The following is a 21,885-nucleotide window of genomic DNA, read 5'->3' as shown; positions in this document are numbered from 1 at the left end:
AACCTTTTATTTTTTTAAATCCTCACACTCAGATGTCATCATGTTTCATTTATTTGTTTTATTCTTGTAATTTTAAGTGCAAAATTGTTTTAATTCTGCTCTCTTCATTTTTGTTTGTGTTGTTTTAATCGTGCTATGTGAAGGTCTGTATGACAGCTGCCTATCATTAAAGTTGAGTTGAGTTCAATCAGTCAGATTTTGAATGACTATCTCTCCCATCTAAACCTTTGATGAAATCAGACACAATAAATAAATCATCATATTATATATATCATATCAAACTGAACTACACAGAGCAAAAGCCTTTAGAATACATAAAAAGAAGAGAGTGGAGACTGACCTGAGGACGAGTCACTGCTGCTCCAAAACACTGAGTTAAACCAGGAGGCAGAGACACTGAGACAATGAGAGGGAGAGAGAGAGAGAGACAGAGAGAGAGAGAGAGAGTGAGTGAGAGAGAGAGAGAGAGAGAGAGAGAGAGAGAGAGAGAGAGAGAGAGAGAGAGGAGAGAGAGCTGCAGCGAAATCAGGAAGTTAATCAAAATTGGCTCTGCCAGGGAAAGTTTGACTGTTGTCATGGTAACCCTGGCTGGGAGGTGTGTGTATTAGTGACTCGGCAACTAAACATACAACAAAGCAACATCGTTTGTGGAAAAGAAATCAGGAGGAAAGAGGAGACAGAGACAGTGTGAGTGTCGACCAGCTCAACCAGCTGTTCTGCTTCATTTTTTTAAACGCTGTCACATGAAATTACAAATGTATTGCTGCATTAAAATAAAACCACTCAAAGACAACAGGAGCCAGAACTAAACAGAACTTTTACTGTCTTCTTCTCATAAAACCAGGATTTAAATATTTAAGCACAACAGAAGCATTAAACAGGGAATTAATATAAGAACAAAGAATAGAGTCTAGATGTCAGCTCTTTTACAACAGACCTTACCAAGCTCAGAGCCTTTAGCTGCAGATGACCCAGCACAAAGATCTGCAATGGCTGGGCTTATTATACTGTACATGCTGTGGGAAGAGGCACAAAGACAGTTCTCATTATTCTGATTTTAACAATAATAACTTCATGTGCTGTCAGCAGTAACAGTGAGTGGAGGAGCAGTGTGATGCCGGCTGAATGATACCAGAACAAATAAGCTTCCATCTATGAACTCACCCATCACACTGAAGCTAAAAGATCTTTTCCTGTACAACATGAAAAAGCACCTAACTCCAATGAACACTTTTAAAACATTAGAGCAGACTACATTTAAACACAGATTTAATGTCAGTAAGGTCTAGAATTTAAAAAAAAAGTTAAGTTACCAGATGGATATTTGTAACAAGAAAGTCATAGCTTAAGCCAATAAGCCAATGTTTATGCTGGTGCTAATGGGGGTCCTTATAAAGAAGGAAAGGAAAGGTGGCTATGTGGGGATGTGGAGGGCAGGGAACATAAAAAAGGGAATGTAATTTAATTCCATTTACATAATATTAAATCACTTCTGGTCTTTTACACATCTAAAAGCAACTGACAACACACAAACATATGCAAGAATGGCTTAATTGTTGATGGTCCAGGAAATCCAGTTTTCAATATCAAATGCAAGTTTTGAGTAACAATATGAGTTCCCATAGATCGAAACTCTGCACTATGAATATATTATGATGAAGGATTTTATAACTCTGGTTACTTATCACAGCATATGACACACTTTTGCTGCATGACACTGAATTGTGTTGGAGCAAAAGTGGAGCTGCCTGATCATAAAACTGGTCGATATGAACAGGAACGTGTCCAAAGGCTGTAATCTCTTCTGCAATAATAAAAGATGACAAACTCAAAGGCAGCAGACTCATTGGTGCATTTACTGCAATAGTGCAGATGTTTACACCAAGAGCTGAGATTGAACAGACTGTGGAGATGAAGTTTAGTCCTGGGTGCATCCAGCAGCTGGTGTACATTCAAAACAATGGAATATCCAAGAGAGAACAGAACAAGTACAGAACAAAGGAGCTTTATTTACAGCATTAAATATATCGCTTTTTACAGTAGCTGGACCGTATATAAAGGTCTGTTATAAAGAGAGGTAACACAGGCCAGGAGGTGTAAGATTCCTGCAATAATATAATATCAGTTATGGAATATGATATATAAAAAACTAAAAAGAGTAAAGAAATTTAGCACTAATAGGCATCCCACTTGAATTTACCTGCCGGCTGGTTGCTGGTTTCTGATTTCAACATCAAATATTAAGAGAAGCAACACTGCATCTTTACACATGGTGGTACACAAAGCCACTGCAGTGCCTGTGCTCATTACACTACTTCAGACAGATAACAATTGTTAGAAGTACTGTAAATTGAGGGTTATAGTGCCAAAGACATAATTTTAGAAGCCTTTTCAGACAAGGTCCGGAGAAGATAATCCAGATCAGGTGCAGGTGGAGGAGTCTCAGTGTGTCTGCAGAGAGTGTGTAGAAGGACAGAGCAACAGGAAAGAAGTCCAGATACACTGATGATACTTTTTCAGATCAAGAGGAACACACAGGGATGATGATGAACTTGACTTTGTGTCTGACAGTGGAGCTGTTCTCAGATCAGTTCAGACTGCAGCACTGAGAGTCATCTCCAATTCCTCTGTTTCCTCTGTCAGTCACTGCTGGATGAAGCTCTCCTCTCCTCTCTACCTCCCAGTAACATGAGCCAGTGACAGCCTCTCTACACACAAGCTGCTGCTACTTGCACTAGTCCTCTCTGTTCAGTTGGGCTCTTACAGATATTGCCATCTGATGGAAGAAAACAAACAATAGACATCAGAAATCAGTGTATACTAAGACTCATTTCATCACACATTGTTGCACAGTAAAATACCAGAAGAGATTTTACATAGGGACAGCAACAGATAGCCTTTTTAACAAATATATGGCATGTGAGTTTTATAATAAAATAGACTTGAAAAAAATCAACACTGATACTTTAACATCAGATTTGATGGGACAAGACAGTTTGATAAATAAGGACCAGTGAAAATGCATATTTTCAACGAATTCTTTGTCTTCAGAATAAGATGGGCACAGCACTTTTCAAGACACCTTGTGATGTTGTCTGCTGTAACCCATAACAACAACAGTCACCTTCAGGACCTCTTGCAAGTATTTTGTCACAAACCAAAGTATTGAACAAAATATAACGTTGACCTCATGATGGCACAATATAAAAAGTCAAAGGATTAAAGTTATTACAACAACATGAATGTGTGAAACTAATTTCATGGCAATCCTCTCACAGCTTCACTGAGGAAAACAGTCACTGAGAAGGTTGAGGGTTCACTAGGAAATACTGGCTCTTTGCTTTGATACTGACTGTGTTTAATACAATACCGCTAAAACCAGAATGGCTGACTCAAACTCTACTGACCTCAGCATCTCCAGTCTACAGTCTGGCCTCTCCTTAAGATCACACAGCAGTTTCACGTCTGAATCCTGCAGGATGTTTAAGCTCAGCTCCAGCTCTCTCAGGTGGGAGGGGTTGAAGTTCAGAGCTGAGGCCAGAGAAGCACAGCTGATCTCTGACAAACTGCAGCAATTCAATCTGAAATACAGAATAAATACTTACACTTCAGACCATGTTTGTGCATAGAAGAATTGGGAGGGAAAATCATTTTAGTCATGTATTAAAAGCTGAAGGTGGTTAAAAATGTAGAAGTTTGGAAATGGAAAATGGATGCAGGTTAAGAACTGTAAAATACAAACAGCTCTTATTAAAATGAATGACTACATGTTTCTAATTCAATAACAATGTAGTGATATCACCCCTTAAACCGTAGCTTCATCAGTGACCCAATCTATACAACCTCATGTTCATGATTTTTTTTATTTATTTAAAGAAACAAAAATGTTAAATACTGTATAAATTCAAGTGTTTTGAGTAAATTACCCAATGTAGGATTGTTTCAGGGTGTTAAAATGCAGCTTATATTCCTCTGACATAGTGGATGGGCTAAACAAATGAACATGAAAGCAGAATTTCCCATTATGGCAATCAGTGTGGGTCACCATGAGAACAACTTTAAGGCTGCAGTTTAGTGTCACCACAAATTTCCCACCATATTAATCTCAGTACAGAAATAAAACATGTTTTCTGACCTCAGGTTCTCCAGTCGACAGTGTGGATTCTCCAGAAAATCACACAGTAGAATCACTCCTGAATCCTGCAACTTGTTGTTGTAGTTCAGATCCAGCTCTCTCAGATGGGAGGGGTTGGACGTCAGAGCTGAGGCCAGAGAAGCACAGCTGATCTCTGACAAACTGCAGTCCCACAGTCTGAATAAAGAATAAATAATGTCACTTTAGGAGACAAGGTTCCTGCTTGAAATCATTTCATATTTCATTACACTGAACCTCTGAGTCATTTTAGACAGCAACCTCTCTTTTGAACATGACAATTTTAATGCCAAAACAGCATTTTTCCACTTTAAAAAACGGACAATCATTCAATTTCTAAACTGATATATTCCTTCATTCCATTCAGAATCAAATACTGCAATAGCATCCCTTATGGAACACCTTACAAAGTCCTAAAATAATTCCAGTATATTCAAAACTGTGCTGCTCGTCTGCTCACTTACTACCACTTCCACAGCCACATGACCCCTGTCATAAGGGATCTTCACTGGCTTTCAGTCCAGCAATAGACAAAGATAAAGTCAACCAGTCAGTGAACTGACCTCAGAGTCTTCAGTCTACAGTGTGGACTCTCCAAAAAAACACAGAGCAGTTTCACTCCTGAATCCTGCAGTTTGTTGTAGCTCAGATCCAGCTCTCTCAGATGGGAGGGGTTGTTCTTCAGAGCTGAGACCAGAGATGCACAGCTGATCTTTGACAACTTGCAAAGACTCAATCTGAACAAAAGATAAAACATGAAGACAAGATTATTTCATTATCCAATCAGATATGTAGTTAGACACTAATGTCTTAATCATCTGTCTTTGAATATTTCTCTATCCTGTCCAGGGCACTCAATCCAAGACTGGTAGTGAAACATGTGCTATATGACTTATTACATATTTGGTAAACTGACCTTAAAGTTTCCAGCCTACTGAGGGGAGTTTCCAAAAAGTCACACAGCAGCTTTACTCCTGAATCATGCAGCTTGTTGGAGCTCATATCCAGCACTTTCAGAAGGGAAGGATTGGACTTCAGAGCTGAAGCCAGAGAAGCACAGCTGATCTCTGACAAACTGCAAAAACCTAATCTGAAAAAAGAATAAATTATGTATTGTTAGAAGAGTGGCATTTGATGAATTAATCCACTCAGAGTTGAAGGTTTAGAATGCTGAAACAACAGGATGCATGTTAAAAACTGTGAAATACAAGATGTGAAGGTCTCTCAATACAAGGTCTCATCAAATTAAACAACTGCTATGGGTTTACTCTATACAAACTCTTATTGTGCAGCCAAACAGAAAATCATACATAAATGGAAGATTGTACTCAAGATCCCAAAGTCTTTTGTGGGCCCAACTTCAAGAAGTGGTCTAAAGTCTGAAGTGGCTAAAACAGCAGCACTTGTAGAATAAAGAACAACTTCATTATGAGACTCAAGTCTTTCAGCTTGTAGCCTTGATCAACGTAAGATAAAGTTTGGGGAAACTGGACCAAAAGTGTAGGGTGTGACAATTATATGTAACTCAACATTGTCACAGTCAGTTATCTACCTGAACAAGAAAACAAACTTAACCAGACTAATGTCTTGTTTATAATTTAGTGACACCTTAAGTTCCACATCATATTAATGTCAGCACATAAGTAAAAAAAATGTTATCTGACCCAAGAGACTCCAGTCTACTATGTGGATTCTCCAGAAAATCACACAGTGACTTCACTCCTGAATCAAGCAGACTGTTGAAGCTCAGATCAAGCTGTCTCAGATGGGAGGGGTTGGACTTCAGAGCAGAGGACAGAGAAGCACAGCTGGTCTCTGACAAACAGCAGCGACTCAATCTAAAAAAAAAAAACAGTAAGAAAAACAAAAACAAAAACAGGGAATTAGAAGGTATAAAAAAATACTAAATACTAAAATACTAAATAAGTTATTTTTCTTACTGCATTTCATATCCAATATGTTAACATGTTTATAGTACAGTGTGGCCTGTGCTTAAATCATACAGGAGGCACAGAAGGTGAGAGAGCAGCAACAGTGAGAACCTGGAGAGGATTTAATTTCTATCTCAACCATAGTTCCTCATTATGATTCATCTGTGTATGGTTAGTTTACGGATAGTTGTTTGCTGCTTAACACAAGCTAGACTATTATTGTAACTATACTACGAAAGTGTACAATATATGGTGTACGAAGTGCAAATGAAAGTGTCTTAAATCTGGTTTTAATCCAGATTTCAACAGGATCATAACATAAGATTTACATTATCAAAAGACGGAAAAAGGACTGACCCCAGAGTCTCCAGTCTGCAGTTTGGACCCTCCAGTCCAGCAGATAGCCGTTTCATTCCTGAGTCCTGCAGCTCATTATTACTCAGGTTCAGCTCTGTCAGATGTGAGGGATTGGACTTCAGAGCCGATGCCACAACTTCGCAGTGAGTCTCAGAGAGTCCACAGTCATGAAGTCTGTGATCACAGTTAAAAGCAACATTTGTTAGTATGGGAGCAGATTATTGCTAATATAAATACAGACATCTTCATATATGTTGGCCTCAGAGATTTTGACGTTTACTTTTCACATCAGACCAAATTGATTCTACTTATTTTAATTCACTGCCTTTCACATAGAACCAAAATAGTGTATATCCATAGGCATGGTATGTCCAATTCCGTGCTTTGTTTGTGGTTCCATATGTTTTATGGATTTGTGTCTTTCTTGTGTGTCTTTTTAACTTGACTTGACTGTCTGAACAAACAACCGCACAAGAGTTCCTATGTGTGCAAGCACAAATGGCAAATAAAGTTCTTGAATCTTGAATTCTATCGTTGCATACTATTTGCTGTACTCAAAAAGATATGGACATATTGGTGCTATTTGCCAGATGACTGGTTTTAATTTATGCAAAGGGAAGAAATTGTTAAAACTGCTGTTCCGTGCATGTTAAGCTACTAAAGTAAGCTACTAACCTATATTGACTAATGCTGCAGGTTATGTATTGACTCATGTTTCATTCATACTTTATGCATGTAATCATGACCTTAAGTATATTTTTTACATGCTAAGTCTATGTTCTTTTATGTGTGTAAGTACAGTGATTGTGTATTGGGGTCTGAGCGCTGTCAAAATGTAGCTGTCTTACACTTAATACTGTACCAGAATGCATTCCTGTGTAGAAACAGACACGGTGCAGATATTACAACTTCTACTCTGCCAAGTGTTTCTCACTTAACACATCCCGTGAAAGCACTTTGTTAGACTGTTGATATTGATGTCTGGACTTACTGAGCCTTTCTGCAGTTCTTCACAGCTGGGATCAATCTCTGTCGCCCCTCAGGTGATGTCTTATATTTCTTCAGGTCCAACTCCTCCAGTACCTCCTCTGACATCTGCAGCATGTAAGCCAGAGCTGAGCAGTGGATCTCAGAGAGGTACTTCTCTGATCTGTTCTCTGACTTCAGGAACTCTTGTATCTCCTGATGTACTGAGCGGTCGTTCATCTCCATCAGACAGTGGAAGATGTTGATGCTTCTGTCAGGAGAGATACTGTTTGTGTTCATCTGCTTCAGGATACTGATGGCTCTCTGGATGATTTCTGGACTGTTCTCTGTCTGACCCAGCAGGCCTCCTAAGAGACTCTGGTTGAAGTCCAGAGAGAGGCCATGAAGGAAGCGGACAAACAGGTCGAGGTGGCCATTTTTACTTTGAAAGGATTTCACCATGGCTCTCTTCAGGAAGTTATCCAGGGATGAGTAGCTGTAGTATTTCCCCAGGAAGTCCTTCAGTACCTTTGTCTTCCTGCTGGTGTAACAGTGGTACATGTAGACTGCAGCCAGAAACTCCTGAATGCTCAGATGAACAAAGCTGTAGACTGTTTTCTGGAAGATCACACTCTCTCTTTTGAAGATCTGCGTACAAACTCCTGATAACACCGAGGCCTCTGTGACATCAAGACCACACTGCTCCAGGTCTTCTTGGTAGAACATGATGTTTCCTTTCTGCAGTTGTTCAAACGCCAACCTCCCCAGCTTCAGAAGAAGGTTCCTGTCAGCCTCCGTCAGCTCCTGTGGACTCGTCTCATGTCCCTCATCATACTTGTTCTTCTTCCTCTTTGTCTGAACCAGCAGGAAGTGTGAGTACATGTCAGTCAGGGTCTTGGGCAGCTCTACTCTCTGGTCTGTAGTCAACATGTGGTCCAGAACTGTAGCAGTGATCCAGCAGAAGACTGGGATTCGACACATGATGTGGAGGTTCCTGGATGTCTCGATGTGTGAGATGATTCTGCTGGACTGCTCTTCATCACTGAATCTCCTCCTGAAGTACTCCTCCTTCTGGGCGTCAGTGAAGCCTCGTACTTCTGTTACCCTGTCCATACATGAAGGAGGGATCTGATTGGCTGCTGCAGGTCGGGAAGTTATCCAGATAAGAGATGAGGGAAGCAGATTCCCCTTGATGAGATTTGCTAACAGCACACTGACTGATGACATCTGTGTGACATCAGACACAACCTCACTGTTGTTGAAATCCAGTGAAAGTCTGCTTTCATCCAGGCCGTCAAAGATGAACAGAACTTTACAGACAGTGAGCTTCTCTGCTGTGAGCTTCTGTAATGTTGGATAGAAAACATGGATCAGCATGAGCAGACTGTACTGCTCATCTTTGATCAAGTTCAGCGCCCTGAACGAGAACAGAATCAGCAGACTGATATCTTGGTTTTCGGAGCGCTGTGCCCAGTCCAGAGTGAACTTCAGCACTGAGAAGGTTTTTCCAACACCAGCGACTCCGTTCATCAGAACCACTCTGATGTGTTTCTGTTGGTCATGTAAGACTTTAAAGATGTCCTGACACCTGATTGGAGCGTCATGGAGGGTCTTCATCTTGGAAGCTATTTCAAGCTGCCACACCTCATGTTGGGTATTAACCTCTTCACTATGTCCCTCTGTGATGTGGACCTCATTGTAGATACTGTTGAGGAGGATTTTACTTCCTGCTTCATCAGTTCCTTGAGTCACACATTCACATGTGCTGCTCAGACTGATGTGATGTTCATCTAAAAGCTCCTGCAGACCAGTATCTGTTGAAAGAGAAGACAGAACACAGGATTAGACAAAGAAAAATATATTCATTACCAGCACAAGATCTATTAATAATATTTGATTGATAAAATAATAGAATAAAAATAAGTAAAGATTAACAGATGTTTTATTTGTGATATTTATGAAATATTACATTTTCAGTCTGTATGACATAAAAATGTTACTGTATTCAAACAGAAAAGCCCTGTTTTCAGAGATGATGACATCAGCAAACTGCTCTTCAGTCTTACTTTGTACAGTGCTGGTCTGCAGTCCAGGTCCGGTGCTCGATCTTTTTCCACACTGGGGACAGGAGGAGTCTCCTGATGAAGCAGACTGATCCCAGTATGAGGTGATGCACTGTCTGCAAAACCAGTGTCCACAGTTGGTAGAGACTGGATCCTTCAGGACGCCCTGACACAAAGAACAGCAGGATAGCTGCTCCTCCACAGAAAAAACACTTCTCTTCCTCTTTCTGTGAAGATAAAAAGAAAATCAATCTAACTGATCAGAAAACAAAGTCCCCAAAAATATGTTGCAGCAGACTTTTGTCTCAGGCAAGACTTCACAAATTCAAACCATTAAAAAATGTGTTAAAAGCCTTCAAAATGTATAATTAATATTACCTATTGATAATATAGGTTTAAAAAGTTACTATTTTAATCATCATTGTTTTATAATATTTTTTTTATGAAAATGTTGGCCCTTTAAAGTTGTGTCCCAGATTTGTGTCAACTCCGTCAGATTTCTACAAAAACATAATTTAATCAGGCATAAAAAGGGATAGCTATATCCTAAAGACCCCTGGCTCACTTTCTGGTTTCTAAAAAGGAGGGAATGCTGCTCAAGCACTGGTAATGTTCCCAGTTATGTTTTTTGATAAATTCATGAATTAATATTGCTATCGGGTGTGTTTCAACCATAACAGGTTAACTCCAGAGACCTTCTAATTCAAAACTAAATAAAAATTATGGTTTAAAAATGTGCATTTTGATTAGTATTAAGAGAAGTCTTAGCAACTTTGAAAAAAAGAGCTATGCTGTGAAAAAAAGTAACTAAATACTTCAACTCAGTAAGACGTCAACTCCGTCAGAAAACGCATCTGACAGAGTTGACGTCTGTCCTGACAGAGGTGACATAAGTCTCAGTTCTCTTTAATAATTGAATAATGTGTTTGAAATTGGTGCTTTTTTTCAATGAAGTTATTTTAATACCATTACTACCTTTATCAAGTGTTTTAATGTATGGATATCAATGACTTTTATTTTGTGTTTCACATGATGTCACCTCCGTCATTTGGCTGTCAACTCCGTCATTGAGAAGTCACCTCCGTCAGACTGATTTTTTCTGTTATATTCATCAAATATATGTTGATTGATTTATAAATGCATTTATGTCAATAAAAAGTTTATAAGGCACACCTAATGTTTGTTCTTTGTGTTAAAGATAATATTATATGTAGTTTATGTTAGTCACAAACAAAAAATTACATTTTCAATGGAAATTTACATCGGCAACATTATGATGGTTTTTATTTCTTAAATTAAAAGATATCAAACTTTTTGATTATACAGATAATTAAATAATCTTGTATTTAATATAACAAAAGCCATTAAACATCTCCTGCATGTTTTATATTATAATACTATGACATTTTGTGTGCCTGACGGAGTTGAAAAAATTCAAGCCCTCAGCTGCAAAAAATGCAATTTAAGAAAAAGATAAATCACTCGGAGATTGGCCTGTTACAGGATTTAATAGCCAATACTTTAATCTTTTAAAATATTTTTTCCCAGCAAAATTAAAGAATAAAAATCAGAATCCCCAAAAAATAAGGTTTTGTCCCAATTCTCAGGAATCACTAGTGATTGGTGGTTAAACTGGTCTACACAGTTGCCAATCATGTGTCAGTCTGTCTCCTGCATAGTAGACACTGCAGAGCTCTATCAAAATATCTGTCCTGCTACCTTAATGTACTGCCTGAGATTTACAACAGCATTAAGAAGTTGTGGATAACAGCCTAAAGCATTTGTAAAAGATTTGGCTAAAACAATGAGATAACAGAGTCATAGCACTGTTAAATTCAGATCTGTTGACACTACTTATTTTGACATTCACAAAATGTGTTAAATGGAGCCACATTTTACTTTGGAGTCCTGCTTTAGCAAACAAATAACTAAAAATGTTCTTGACAACTGAATACGATAAATTAATATGATTCAGTCATAACCATTCTGTTTATTTTCAGTGCAAATAACTAATAAGAGCTCCACTGTGAGGACGGAGAATTTTGCGCACAGGTGTATCCAAGGTAAACGTGACAGTGAATCATGATATTGATTTTAGGTGATATCACCCAGTCTCTTACTTTGTGTCTGAGGGTCCAGGTTCATTACTGAAGTATGGAGGTTCATTTTTGGAGAAGTCACTCTTCATAGACGGACAGCTGGGTACTGGAGACACTGCTCTCTGTCTGTGGTGCTGACCTCTGCAAACACAAAGATAGATTTAATCATAACTTGGGTACAACAGTTCTGCTTTCATTCATTTCTAACTTCTCTAATGAAAAAGTCAATTTGGCCTCTAAAAGTTAAAGGTTTGAATCAAGGTGTTTCACGCAAAGAAAAAAGATGAAATGCTCCTTCTAACTGTCTTTCTGGTTGGAGATGGTTAAGTGTTTTTAGTCTATCTTTCCTTGTTGCAAAGCTGCTGTACAGTATGTTATTTAAGACAGCAGCATTTGAGATGACTGTTAGATGTCAGGGCGAGACCTTAACAAGTAGAAGGGTCTTCAATTGTCAGTGATCTTCAATTAACCAACATCAGCTCATGGTATTCCTCTTTCCATTTCCCTCTACTGACCCTCTGTCACAGCTTACATTAGGTTCAAATTTACACACTGGCAACCTTCTGAAACCCCCATGTTCATGTTTATGAGCCTTTTCATTCTACACCAATAGTTCAGCTTTATAAAAAACATGAAAACAGTTTTTTGGTTTTCCTGTTTACTGAATCATCTTCCATCATGTTCAGTTTACAGTAGAAACAGTCTCTCACTTTGTGTTTGAGGGTCCAGGTTCATTACTGAAGTATGGAGGTTCATCTTTGGAGAAGTCACTCTTCATAGACGGACAGCTGGATACTGGAGACACTGCTCTCTGTCTGTGGTGCTGCCCTCTGCAAACACAAAGATATGAATAATCATATCACATGAACAACAGCTCTGCTAACTGTTTGTGTTTCTCAGTACTGAACAGTAACTTTTCTCTTTTTATGTTATTATTAAACTCTAAAGAAAAAGTGTTTTTGGGTTCTAAAACTTTAAAATATAATATTATTGTGTTAACAAACAAAGACAAAACTAAATAAATGTCTTGTCTAATTATTCCAATGGTTCAATTCAATTGAATTCCTGATTTACAAGTTCCCTTGTTGCAAAGCTGCAGTATGTTTGTATTTGACACCTGCTTTTCCAGATAACCATCTCAGGGAACGAAGGATGAAGAATTTCTTTTTGTGACAGTGTCACAGTGGGGAAGATGACTTTTGTTATATTTTACAAATCATATTTCCAACACTTACCATATATAAACATGGCACTCTTAACAAAATCAGTTGCAGTTGCATCTGTAAATAATGATTCTGCTTCATGAAAACATTTATTGACTATTTTTCTTCCTTGAAATCAGGTTCCCTAATATTCAGGTTACAATAGAAACAGTCTCTTACTTTTTGTTTGAGGGTCCAGGTTCATTACTGAAGTATGGAGGTTCATCTTTGGAGAAGTCACTCTTCATAGACAGACAGCTGGGTGCTGGAGACACTGATATGTCCTCCCCTTCCTCCGCACAAACACTCATCTTGTGGCCTTCAGTCAGTCTGAGAGTTAAACCAGTAACACTCAACATTAATTCAATGGGATTGTGTGGAGTAGTCATGCTGAGCTATGCTGTAAACAGCCCTACACAGATGATCTGTGCTGGCATTGTGCCAGGGCTGTGCCGCAAAGTAAATTATTTACTTTTATGACTTGTTGGAAGTTGGGTGGTTTGCAGAAAACACGGCAAGAATCTGTTAATGCAGCTCATGTTCATTTAACATCTTACTGTGGTTTTTAATGCTTGTACTTTCAATGCTGCAATATTTTAAACTGATCCACTGACCAAACTGAAAATGTCCACATCTTGTTATGTAGACCTGTTTTCATTTAACACTGACAAAGCGAATTAAGCTCTGATGACTCAGTGTTAAATACATCATATTTTCTATAACCTCTTCACAGTAAAAGCTTCCCAATGGTTTGCCAGGGGAAAGCTTTTAATGTGAAGCAACTGCAGCAGGAAATGTTTACATCAGCATTTCCTTGTAGAGTGAGGCAATACCAGTGAAGGTGGTCAGTAAACGGTAAAGTAAGCGTGATATCTAACAATACAAACAAGAACACACAAAGGAAATGAACTTTAAACCAGATTCAGTTAGAAGCTGAAGGAACCTGATCAGAAAGTAACTGCCTCTTAAGATTCATCAGGATTTAGTGTCCACAAATAAATCAAACTGCTGAGTTCATTCTAACTCTTCTTCCCTCAACACGGAGACAACTGACTCAGAGACTTTGACAACGAAATAATAATACAGTTGTATAAACACTCACCCTGTCTCAGATTTCCTGTATTCCTGCCGCACTGCTCTGTTGACTTGGAATGGTGTCTCACACTGCTTCTTCTTCTTCTTCTTCCTCTTCACTTCCCGCCTTACTGTTGCTCCTCCTCACATGACATCAGAGTGTGTGTGCACAGTACTCTTATTGTTTTTTTTTTTTTTTAAATCTAGCTTTATTATCTTTGTCTGCTAGAAGAACTTGAATAGATTAATCTAGATAGTGGGTTCAGTTTGTGAACCTAACCTGGTTAAATATTGAATGTGAGGCTGAATTTGACTAATTAAACACTATATTTCTTATAAGTGTGCAGCAAGATTGTCCAGAAAGGAATAAACTCTTCTCTCATCTAAACATGATCATATGCAGTGACTTTGAATGAACAGAAACAATACTTGTCCTCCTTCTCTACTCTGAACCTGCTGCACTTTACTCAGGTCCTACTTTGCTGGTTAAAGTAATTAGTTAGAGCAAGATATGAATTTAATATAAAGCACAAGTTTTGAGTAAAATGTCTCTGGAATGTTTAAAGGAAAAATGTCAAAAAAAATTAGGTGAGTATTAGGAGTATTAAAACTTCACTGTGAACATTAGAATCAATGCATGAAAAACATACTCTTGCTCATTTGTAACATATAATTTTAAATCAATCTTGAATAAAGTGGTCACAGTCCAACAGCACACAGGAAATCTCAATCTACAGGTTTACCTAGCTGACTAGATTTAGGGCTGTGACAGTTTATAATACTTAAAGATCAACATCAGGAAGTACTTTGCTGCTGATAGGTTGATAATGGTGTGCTGTTGATGTGCTTTAGGTTTAACTGAGAGATTTTTTACTACAGTTAATGTGGCTAGTTGCCCAGTTTAGATCCCACATAGAGGATGAGAAGGACTGAAAAGGGAGACAGAACTAACTTTTAACAGAGCAAGCAGAGATCTGGTTTTTGACTTGCTCTGGGAAAAATTCTTTCTAACAATAAATATTTGATCCCAGCCCTGATTAGATGTCTCTTTGCTAAAATAAAAATAGTAGTAATTTGTTTATTGGGACCATGCACAGTGTTCAACATAAATGTTATAATTGAAGATAAATGTTATAATTTAATGTACCCCCAACAATCCCTTTAGCAGGTCAATATTAAAACAAACAAAGCACAATAACAAAAAACATACACAGGACATAAATGTAAATGCTAACTTCAACTATAATATTAGGACATTTAGTTTGCTAGTTATAGTTAGCTTTACATTATGTATTTCAATGTAGCCACTCATTTAGTTTATTATCATTTTGTACATTTTTCAGTGTACTAGCCATCAACGTCCAACCTTCCTCAAACCATCAAAACAACAAATGGTGGTTTGCTGACAGCTGGCCGACCTAGACACAAAGACAGGAGGACTGTGAATGTTATAATGAAGAGTGACAATAACAAACAGATTGTGTGGCCACGCTGTGAAATTCACTGAAAACACTTTAGTAATGTGACAGTAAGCTAGGAGTCAAACAGCAGCCTCCCTTCTTCCTCTTCCAAAAAGCTTGAGGCTGGTTTTAGTAGTTTCGTTTCCTGCCGTTCTAATCCATAGAACCTTCTAGAACAGGAACCTGAGAAGTTGTGGGCCTAATAGTACAAATAAAAAGTTTCAATAAGAAAACTGATCATTAAAATTAAAATTAAGAAAATTGGAATTATTGTTTTTAATCTATAAAATTGGCCAAGTTTGACTAGATTAGTGTTATCCAAATGATGAGAATTATGAAGTTGAGGCTGAGGACCACTTAGTCTTTATGTGAGTTTTTGATTTATTTGTTTATTCTTTGTGTATTTTAACTTCTCTAATTTTTAAAGGTTCTGTATGTTTTACTGTATTATATTGTAATATAAATAATAAATGATTTTAAAAGATCAATACTATCAATCTCATTTTAATGTACTCATAGAAAGTCAAGATATATGTTAAACAGACGATGAAACTTTACCTCAGGTTTTTACGTCTCTGGGTGAAAACAGGTAGATGTTGAGAATATGTTGTTAAATCTTCACACAGCTGACCAGAAAACTTAAAACTATTATTTTCCAACTCAGTCTTAAAATGAAAACTGTTGAAAGGAGGCCTGTATGTTTTCTGCTCAGCAGCTGGATGTTGTGGGTGGTTTTGTTATGAAGAGAGATGTTAATAATGTATATGAAGCAGGAGGAAGAATATTTATTATCCTCTGATACTGACTGGATTCAAACCTGTTCTCACCATCACCTGAAGATCAGAAACAGCCACAGTGAAGATGATTTGGTTCATAAATGTGATTTATTAACCTAAAAGCTTAAACATTACACATATTTAGTCATCTTACAGCCACATACGTTTCATTATTCAAAGAGTCAAACAGGATACGTTTTCAATCTTCTGTTATTCATTTGTCTCCAGAGCGATAAGCCTTAAATTCTCTTCTTAGTAGTTTCAATTCAGCCAGACTTGATTGTTATTTGTGATTTGTCTGTCTTGTTTTTACATGTGATTATGTTTTTGATAGTTGTCAAGTAATAAAAATTTAAAAAGCAACTGATTTACAGAACAGCACAGTTAGAAACCTTTAAAAAAAAATCTGAGGCAGAATAAAAAACATTTTTATATCAAAACACAGGCTTTATTTGTTCAAGCTATTATTTGATTTATGTTTGATATTCGTTGTTACTCTTTCAAACAGAAGTCTTGATTTCATAGCAGCACAGAGCTGCAAGTTTTAGATTCTTACAAAATGTTAAACAATAGAAACACCTGAGAGCTGAAGATGTGTTGGTGAGAGATTTTCTGCTACTGTAGGTTCAGCTCTTCTGAAAGAACTGGATCCTCCTCACAGAGAGCAGTGATCAGAACTGAACTGGCTGCTGATCCTTTACGTCGCACATTTTCGATCAATGCTTTTGCTTTATCTGCTCTTCCCGACTGAGCTCTGACAGAATCCATTTCACCCTCATTTATGACCCTCTGCTGCAGGAGTTTATCCAGCAGCTGATGTAGAACAGGTTCAGAGACTCTGTTAATAAACTGTGTCCGAACAGTCAACAGCCTTCTGTCTGCAGGGACATTCAGAGTCTCTGCTGGACCAGGACCTGGAAGATAAAGAAGTACGTTTGTTCAATACTCAGCTGAGAACTCACAGAGGAAACAAGAACAGGACCAAAATAAAAATGCTGTAAGATTGAAGCTGCACCCACAGAGCAGCAGCAGGAGCTCTGATTTAGAGCTTTAACCAACTACTATTTTTAATTACTATTTATTTTCTCAATACACTGATTATTTGGTCTATAAATGCCAAAAATCACTCATCCTAGCCTAGAGCTGCATCTTCAAATGTATTATTTTGTCTAAAACATAAAATATATTCAGTTTACAATGACAGAAAATTGACAAAAGCAGAAAATCTGAGACATTAGAGAAGCAGAAACTAGGCAGTGTTTGGGTTTTATGAGTGAAAAATGTCTTAAATAAAGTCTGATTCATTTTGTGATATCTTCATTAAATGACTGGTAGTTTCAGCTCTATGTTTTTTGTGTTGTTAGTACTTGTGTTGCAACTGTCACAGACTACTTTATGTTTTATTCAATATGACTGTTTATTAAATAAATTGTTCTGATTTTTCTCCCTGATGCAGCTTCTTTGTTCATCAGTGATGTTCTGTCTCCATCTAGTGGCTGAAACAAAGAACAACACTCTGACCTGCTGACAGTCTGTCCTTTGTTTTTAATGCTGTTACACATTGTTTTATTTTAACCTCTTCTTCCTCATTTAACATCAGACCATCATCATCTTCTCTTTGTGTATGTTCAGAATAAATTGATGTAAATGTGTCTCAGATGTTCAGAGCAGCTCTGAACAACATCAGCAGTCTGTTTGTTACTTTGTGATTTAGTTTCATAAAGTTCTCTGAGCTCAGGGAGAAAAGTCAACAACTATTAGATTGTTCAGAGGATAACTCTTACTGACTTCAGTGGTCATCGAACCTTTCCTCTAGCACCACCATCAGGTTTGTGAACCAGACTGGGGCCGATCAATGCTACAAATATATATTTTGAAGCTTGGGGAAAATCCAATTTTTTTTAGATAAATTAAAATTATTTTCCTCAAAATGATGCAACACTGGAGAAAGATCTTTTAAGACTCTGAATATAGAAGTTTCAACAAAACTGTGACATGAAAACCCAGTGGGACTCACAAATAGCCCAGCAATTTATGAACGAAGATTACTGGTGAAATATGACTTTGCTGCCATGAAACAGTAACACAAGTCTCAGTGATGTCTATCATTAAATGTAAAATCAGTCTACATGCAGACAGGATGAAATATGTCTGTCTAGATAGTGACATCATGTCTGTCTCTTCCTGTGACTGACCTGCTGCTCCTGAGCTGATCTTTGACAACTCCATCAACAGATCACTCCTGTTGATCTTCTTTAAAACGCTCTTCATCACTTCCACAGCTCCAGCAAGTCCATAATGCTGCACCATCAGATCCACTGTGTGCACTCTGTCTGCATTTTCCAGTCGGGCCATTGGGATGGGTTGGAAGTCATCCACATTTCTCAGGTACCACTTGAAAGTCATGAATTCTTCTTGTCTTAAATCTTCCAGAATTATGAGGAGGTCCCTCTGAGTCATCTTGGCTCCCTGGTAAAATCAAAGAACGCTGGTAAGAACAAGACCTACCACACTGCACGGTACTATTTATTGTTCAAATCTGAGCAGGAAAAATATGAAGCTGCATGCTTTTACACCTTTGTAGAACCAGGCATGCTAAAACAGGGTCAGCAGCATTTTCAAAAGTTTCCATTTTAGCTGTTCAATAACAGCAGAGTAGTGTGGATCAACGTGTAACTTATGTATTTTAAAATGAAAGCATACTAGTGTGCATGTACGCTTAGTCTTCTGCTTTCACCTCTAACCTGTTCAAGCATTTTTGGGTTTCCATGGGATTATTTTTGGATTGTTGACTCTGCTGTGAAAGCTGTCAGCTGAGAGTGGCTGATGACAATTTAAGACTGTTAACTCCATCTGCTCAATGCAAACCTGACAAGGAAGACTTCTATAAGCCAAACAGTTCCCAATAAAGAGTGAAACAGAAACATGGTGACTATCCTCCTGTAATATTACACGTGTTCATCCTGGTTCATCCTTCCTGTCTGTCTCTAGTTATGATAAATCATGTTCCAGTCCTAACTTTGAGCTCTTCGTGTCACCAGAGAGGATCAATAATCTCACCAGAGAGTGGTAGTAATTACAAATTCCTTTTGTTTTTGGCCCCTTATTACCCCGTTACAAAACGTTTAGTTTAATATTATCTAGTTACACTCATTGTTACTGGGTGTATTGCTTGTCATTTACCATTATATCATATTATTACCAAAATATTACCCAACTGTTATTACTGAGCTGCAAAGTAAAGTGCTGCCTACAAAAATGACACTAAAGTTTGTCACTTATTTTATTTTACAAGTTAATTAGATTTTATAGATATTTGATCAGGTTGTACTTGTTTCAAACTAAAAGCTGCTCTAATGAATATTTAATTCATATTAAATTAATGATGGATCAAAGGTTTCTACAATAACACAATCAGTTTGACATTCCACATCAATACAATATTTGAGTTTGCACTCCATATTTTTGTATTCATTTTTTCTAAATCATGAAATTATTAAACCTTCTTTGTATTCACTATGGCAATAATAAAAATAATCAGTTGGTTGTCAGATCAGAGACCTCAATGAAATTTCAATCTACATTTTCTTTGTTTTATCTTCTTTTTCTGTTAGAAAAAAAAATGTATCTATTAAACTATGAGTAAAGTCTGGTATCAATCTGGTCATTTGTTGGTAATAAATTAACTTTAAAGAGGAAACTTTATACTTGCAGGCTGGATGCTGCTTTTCAATGTCAACTTCCAACTTACCTTCGCTGGGACGAAATCACCTGCTGGAAGATTCCTCTTCAGATTTTTCTTTCTTGGATCTGGAAGATAACCACAGAACAGTCACTTTTAAACAGAGACCTGTTAGAAATGATGAACATTTAAAGAGGCCAACAATTCATAAACAGCACTTGTAAATCTTAATTTAAATCACTTTTCTAAACATCTGGATGAAACTATTTAATTCACTAAAAGATGTTTAACCTTTTTTCAAAAATTGATTCAGAAAGTAAATGGATTAAAAATCTTTTAATATTTTCCATCATTCAGCAGACCAAGTTTTTTTCATCCAGATGTATCTAAAATACATATTTGTGCTTTCTTAAATACAATCCCTCAGTATTCTGTAACTCTGTCTGAAGGCTGCATGACAAATCCAGAAATGGATCTTTGATTCATTATTAGAGTAAATGTATTATGTGGATTGTAACTGAGGTCTAAACTCTGAAAGGAGGTGAAGCTTTACCTGTCAGATTCACAACACGTTTCCACACTTCTTTCTTCTCCTGGTCTTGGACCTTCAAAGTCATTTTCTCTTTGTTTGTAGGGAGGAAAACCTCAAATGTTGGGTAGAAATGTGATGCATACTTCATGTGAAATGGTCCATGCTGAAAACCAAATAAAACATCATTTGTATGCTTGTTTAAAAATGTTCCATATAATTATTAAAGTGTGTAACTATTAGAAGTGAATCAGATCTAACTCACCTCAGGCTGTACTTTGGAGGCCTGTTCACACTGAACACTGTAACTTTGACCACTGCTGAGACGACACTTGGAAGACATCTTGTACTCAGCTTCTCCATGTTGGAAAACAATCTTCAGAGATAAGACATTTTTATTATGGCATTTATTCTATTATTAGACAGATAAACAATAACTTCTCTGCACTATTCATATTGTTATTCTACATGCTGCACATCTATAGATGAATGTAGATAAGAAAACAAGCCTCCATCACTGCTGTGGCAGCATATAACACTGTAATATTTATAAGGACTTCCCTTTTTATCATCCATGAGATCCTGTAGAAACAGTTCTATGTTGAAAATATAAAGTTATGTTTCTTGTATAAATGTTATTTTGATGAAATATCTCAGAATAACATTAAAAGTATCTAGTTAAAACATTAAACGTTTATAACAAGAAACTTTGTTATGGTGTCAGCAACACACTGCCAGATGTGATATACATTTCATTTTGTATTAATTTAGCCCAGAATATTTTCAGCACCTGGTGGAATCACAAGTGACACTGTGGTAGACAATACTGCTCTGTAGACAAAGACAGATAGAGATAATCCAAAAAATAACCTGAAAACTAAAAAAACTATCTGAAGATGTCCAGTTGAGATGGATGATCAGACTTTAATAGCAGGCTCATATATATACTGTTCAGCCTGTTGTGGGAACAGCTGTGGTTTAGATCTTAAGTTCACATACTGTGTGACAGATAGTTTTACCTCACTCAAAGGAATGTTGTCCTGCAGCAGAAATATGAGTATTCGATGATGTGTGTCTGGAGGTCGGTCGAACAGCAGAACCTGGCCTCTGATTGGTCGTGTGATGTTCATGAAGCTCTTAACGAGATCCCAGACCAGGCCAAAGGTAGAGAGGTGAGGGACGTTCACAACCACATGAGTGTCTGTAATCTTCAGCAGCTCCAGGATGTTTATTCCATCATCAGTGATGTGGATGACAGACAGCAGACCTTCAGGGAGTGGAGCTGTGAAAACACACATTTATTTTACTAACAACAACCTTATTATGATGTTAGTGCTCATTTTATGAGCGGCGGGATGTGTAAAGGGAATTAAACTACTAACTTACTTACTAACTACTAGTATATTAAATTGAGGCCCACTTCCTGCAGGGATAAAGTCTGGGGTTGGGTGCAATGTTGATTAGACGCCTAGGCATGTTGATACCTGGCATCATTGGTTAGCTTTAGGGACGTGGAACGTCACCTCACTGGTGGGGAAGGAGGTGGAGCAGCACCAACTAGATATAGTTGGGCCTACCTCTCCACACAGCACT

The 21,885-nt window shown here is 37.5% G+C and overlaps 2 protein-coding genes across 2 annotated transcripts in view; both read right to left on the bottom strand.

The window, feature by feature from the left end:
- Positions 1-2,271, bottom strand: part of LOC134002161 (dynein axonemal heavy chain 5-like) — a 113,686-nt gene extending 111,415 nt beyond the window's left edge. The window contains 2 exon segments of the mRNA XM_062441446.1: positions 938-1,016; positions 2,201-2,271. Of these exon segments, the coding sequence (XP_062297430.1) occupies positions 938-1,016; positions 2,201-2,271 (150 nt within the window).
- Positions 1,992-21,885, bottom strand: part of LOC134002160 (uncharacterized) — a 48,611-nt gene continuing 28,717 nt past the window's right edge. The window contains exons 20-38 of the mRNA XM_062441445.1: positions 21,312-21,574; positions 20,558-20,668; positions 20,317-20,458; positions 19,790-19,891; positions 18,277-18,546; positions 16,701-16,995; positions 15,253-15,263; positions 13,874-13,982; positions 12,952-13,101; positions 12,280-12,399; positions 11,591-11,710; positions 9,471-9,697; positions 7,433-9,233; positions 6,442-6,615; positions 5,818-5,991; positions 4,717-4,890; positions 4,136-4,312; positions 3,408-3,581; positions 1,992-2,776 (exon numbers count right to left, since the gene is read on the bottom strand). Of these exons, the coding sequence (XP_062297429.1) occupies positions 2,761-2,776; positions 3,408-3,581; positions 4,136-4,312; positions 4,717-4,890; positions 5,818-5,991; positions 6,442-6,615; positions 7,433-9,233; positions 9,471-9,697; positions 11,591-11,710; positions 12,280-12,399; positions 12,952-13,101; positions 13,874-13,982; positions 15,253-15,263; positions 16,701-16,995; positions 18,277-18,546; positions 19,790-19,891; positions 20,317-20,458; positions 20,558-20,668; positions 21,312-21,574 (4,610 nt within the window). The 3' untranslated portion in view covers positions 1,992-2,760. The remainder of the gene's footprint in view (positions 2,777-3,407; positions 3,582-4,135; positions 4,313-4,716; positions 4,891-5,817; positions 5,992-6,441; positions 6,616-7,432; positions 9,234-9,470; positions 9,698-11,590; positions 11,711-12,279; positions 12,400-12,951; positions 13,102-13,873; positions 13,983-15,252; positions 15,264-16,700; positions 16,996-18,276; positions 18,547-19,789; positions 19,892-20,316; positions 20,459-20,557; positions 20,669-21,311; positions 21,575-21,885) is intronic.

This window comes from Scomber scombrus, chromosome 20 (assembly GCF_963691925.1).
Source record: "Scomber scombrus chromosome 20, fScoSco1.1, whole genome shotgun sequence".
Classification (NCBI taxonomy): Eukaryota; Metazoa; Chordata; class Actinopteri; order Scombriformes; family Scombridae; genus Scomber; species Scomber scombrus.
Note: the sequence above shows the minus strand (reverse complement) of the source record. Positions and strands in the feature narration are given on the sequence as shown.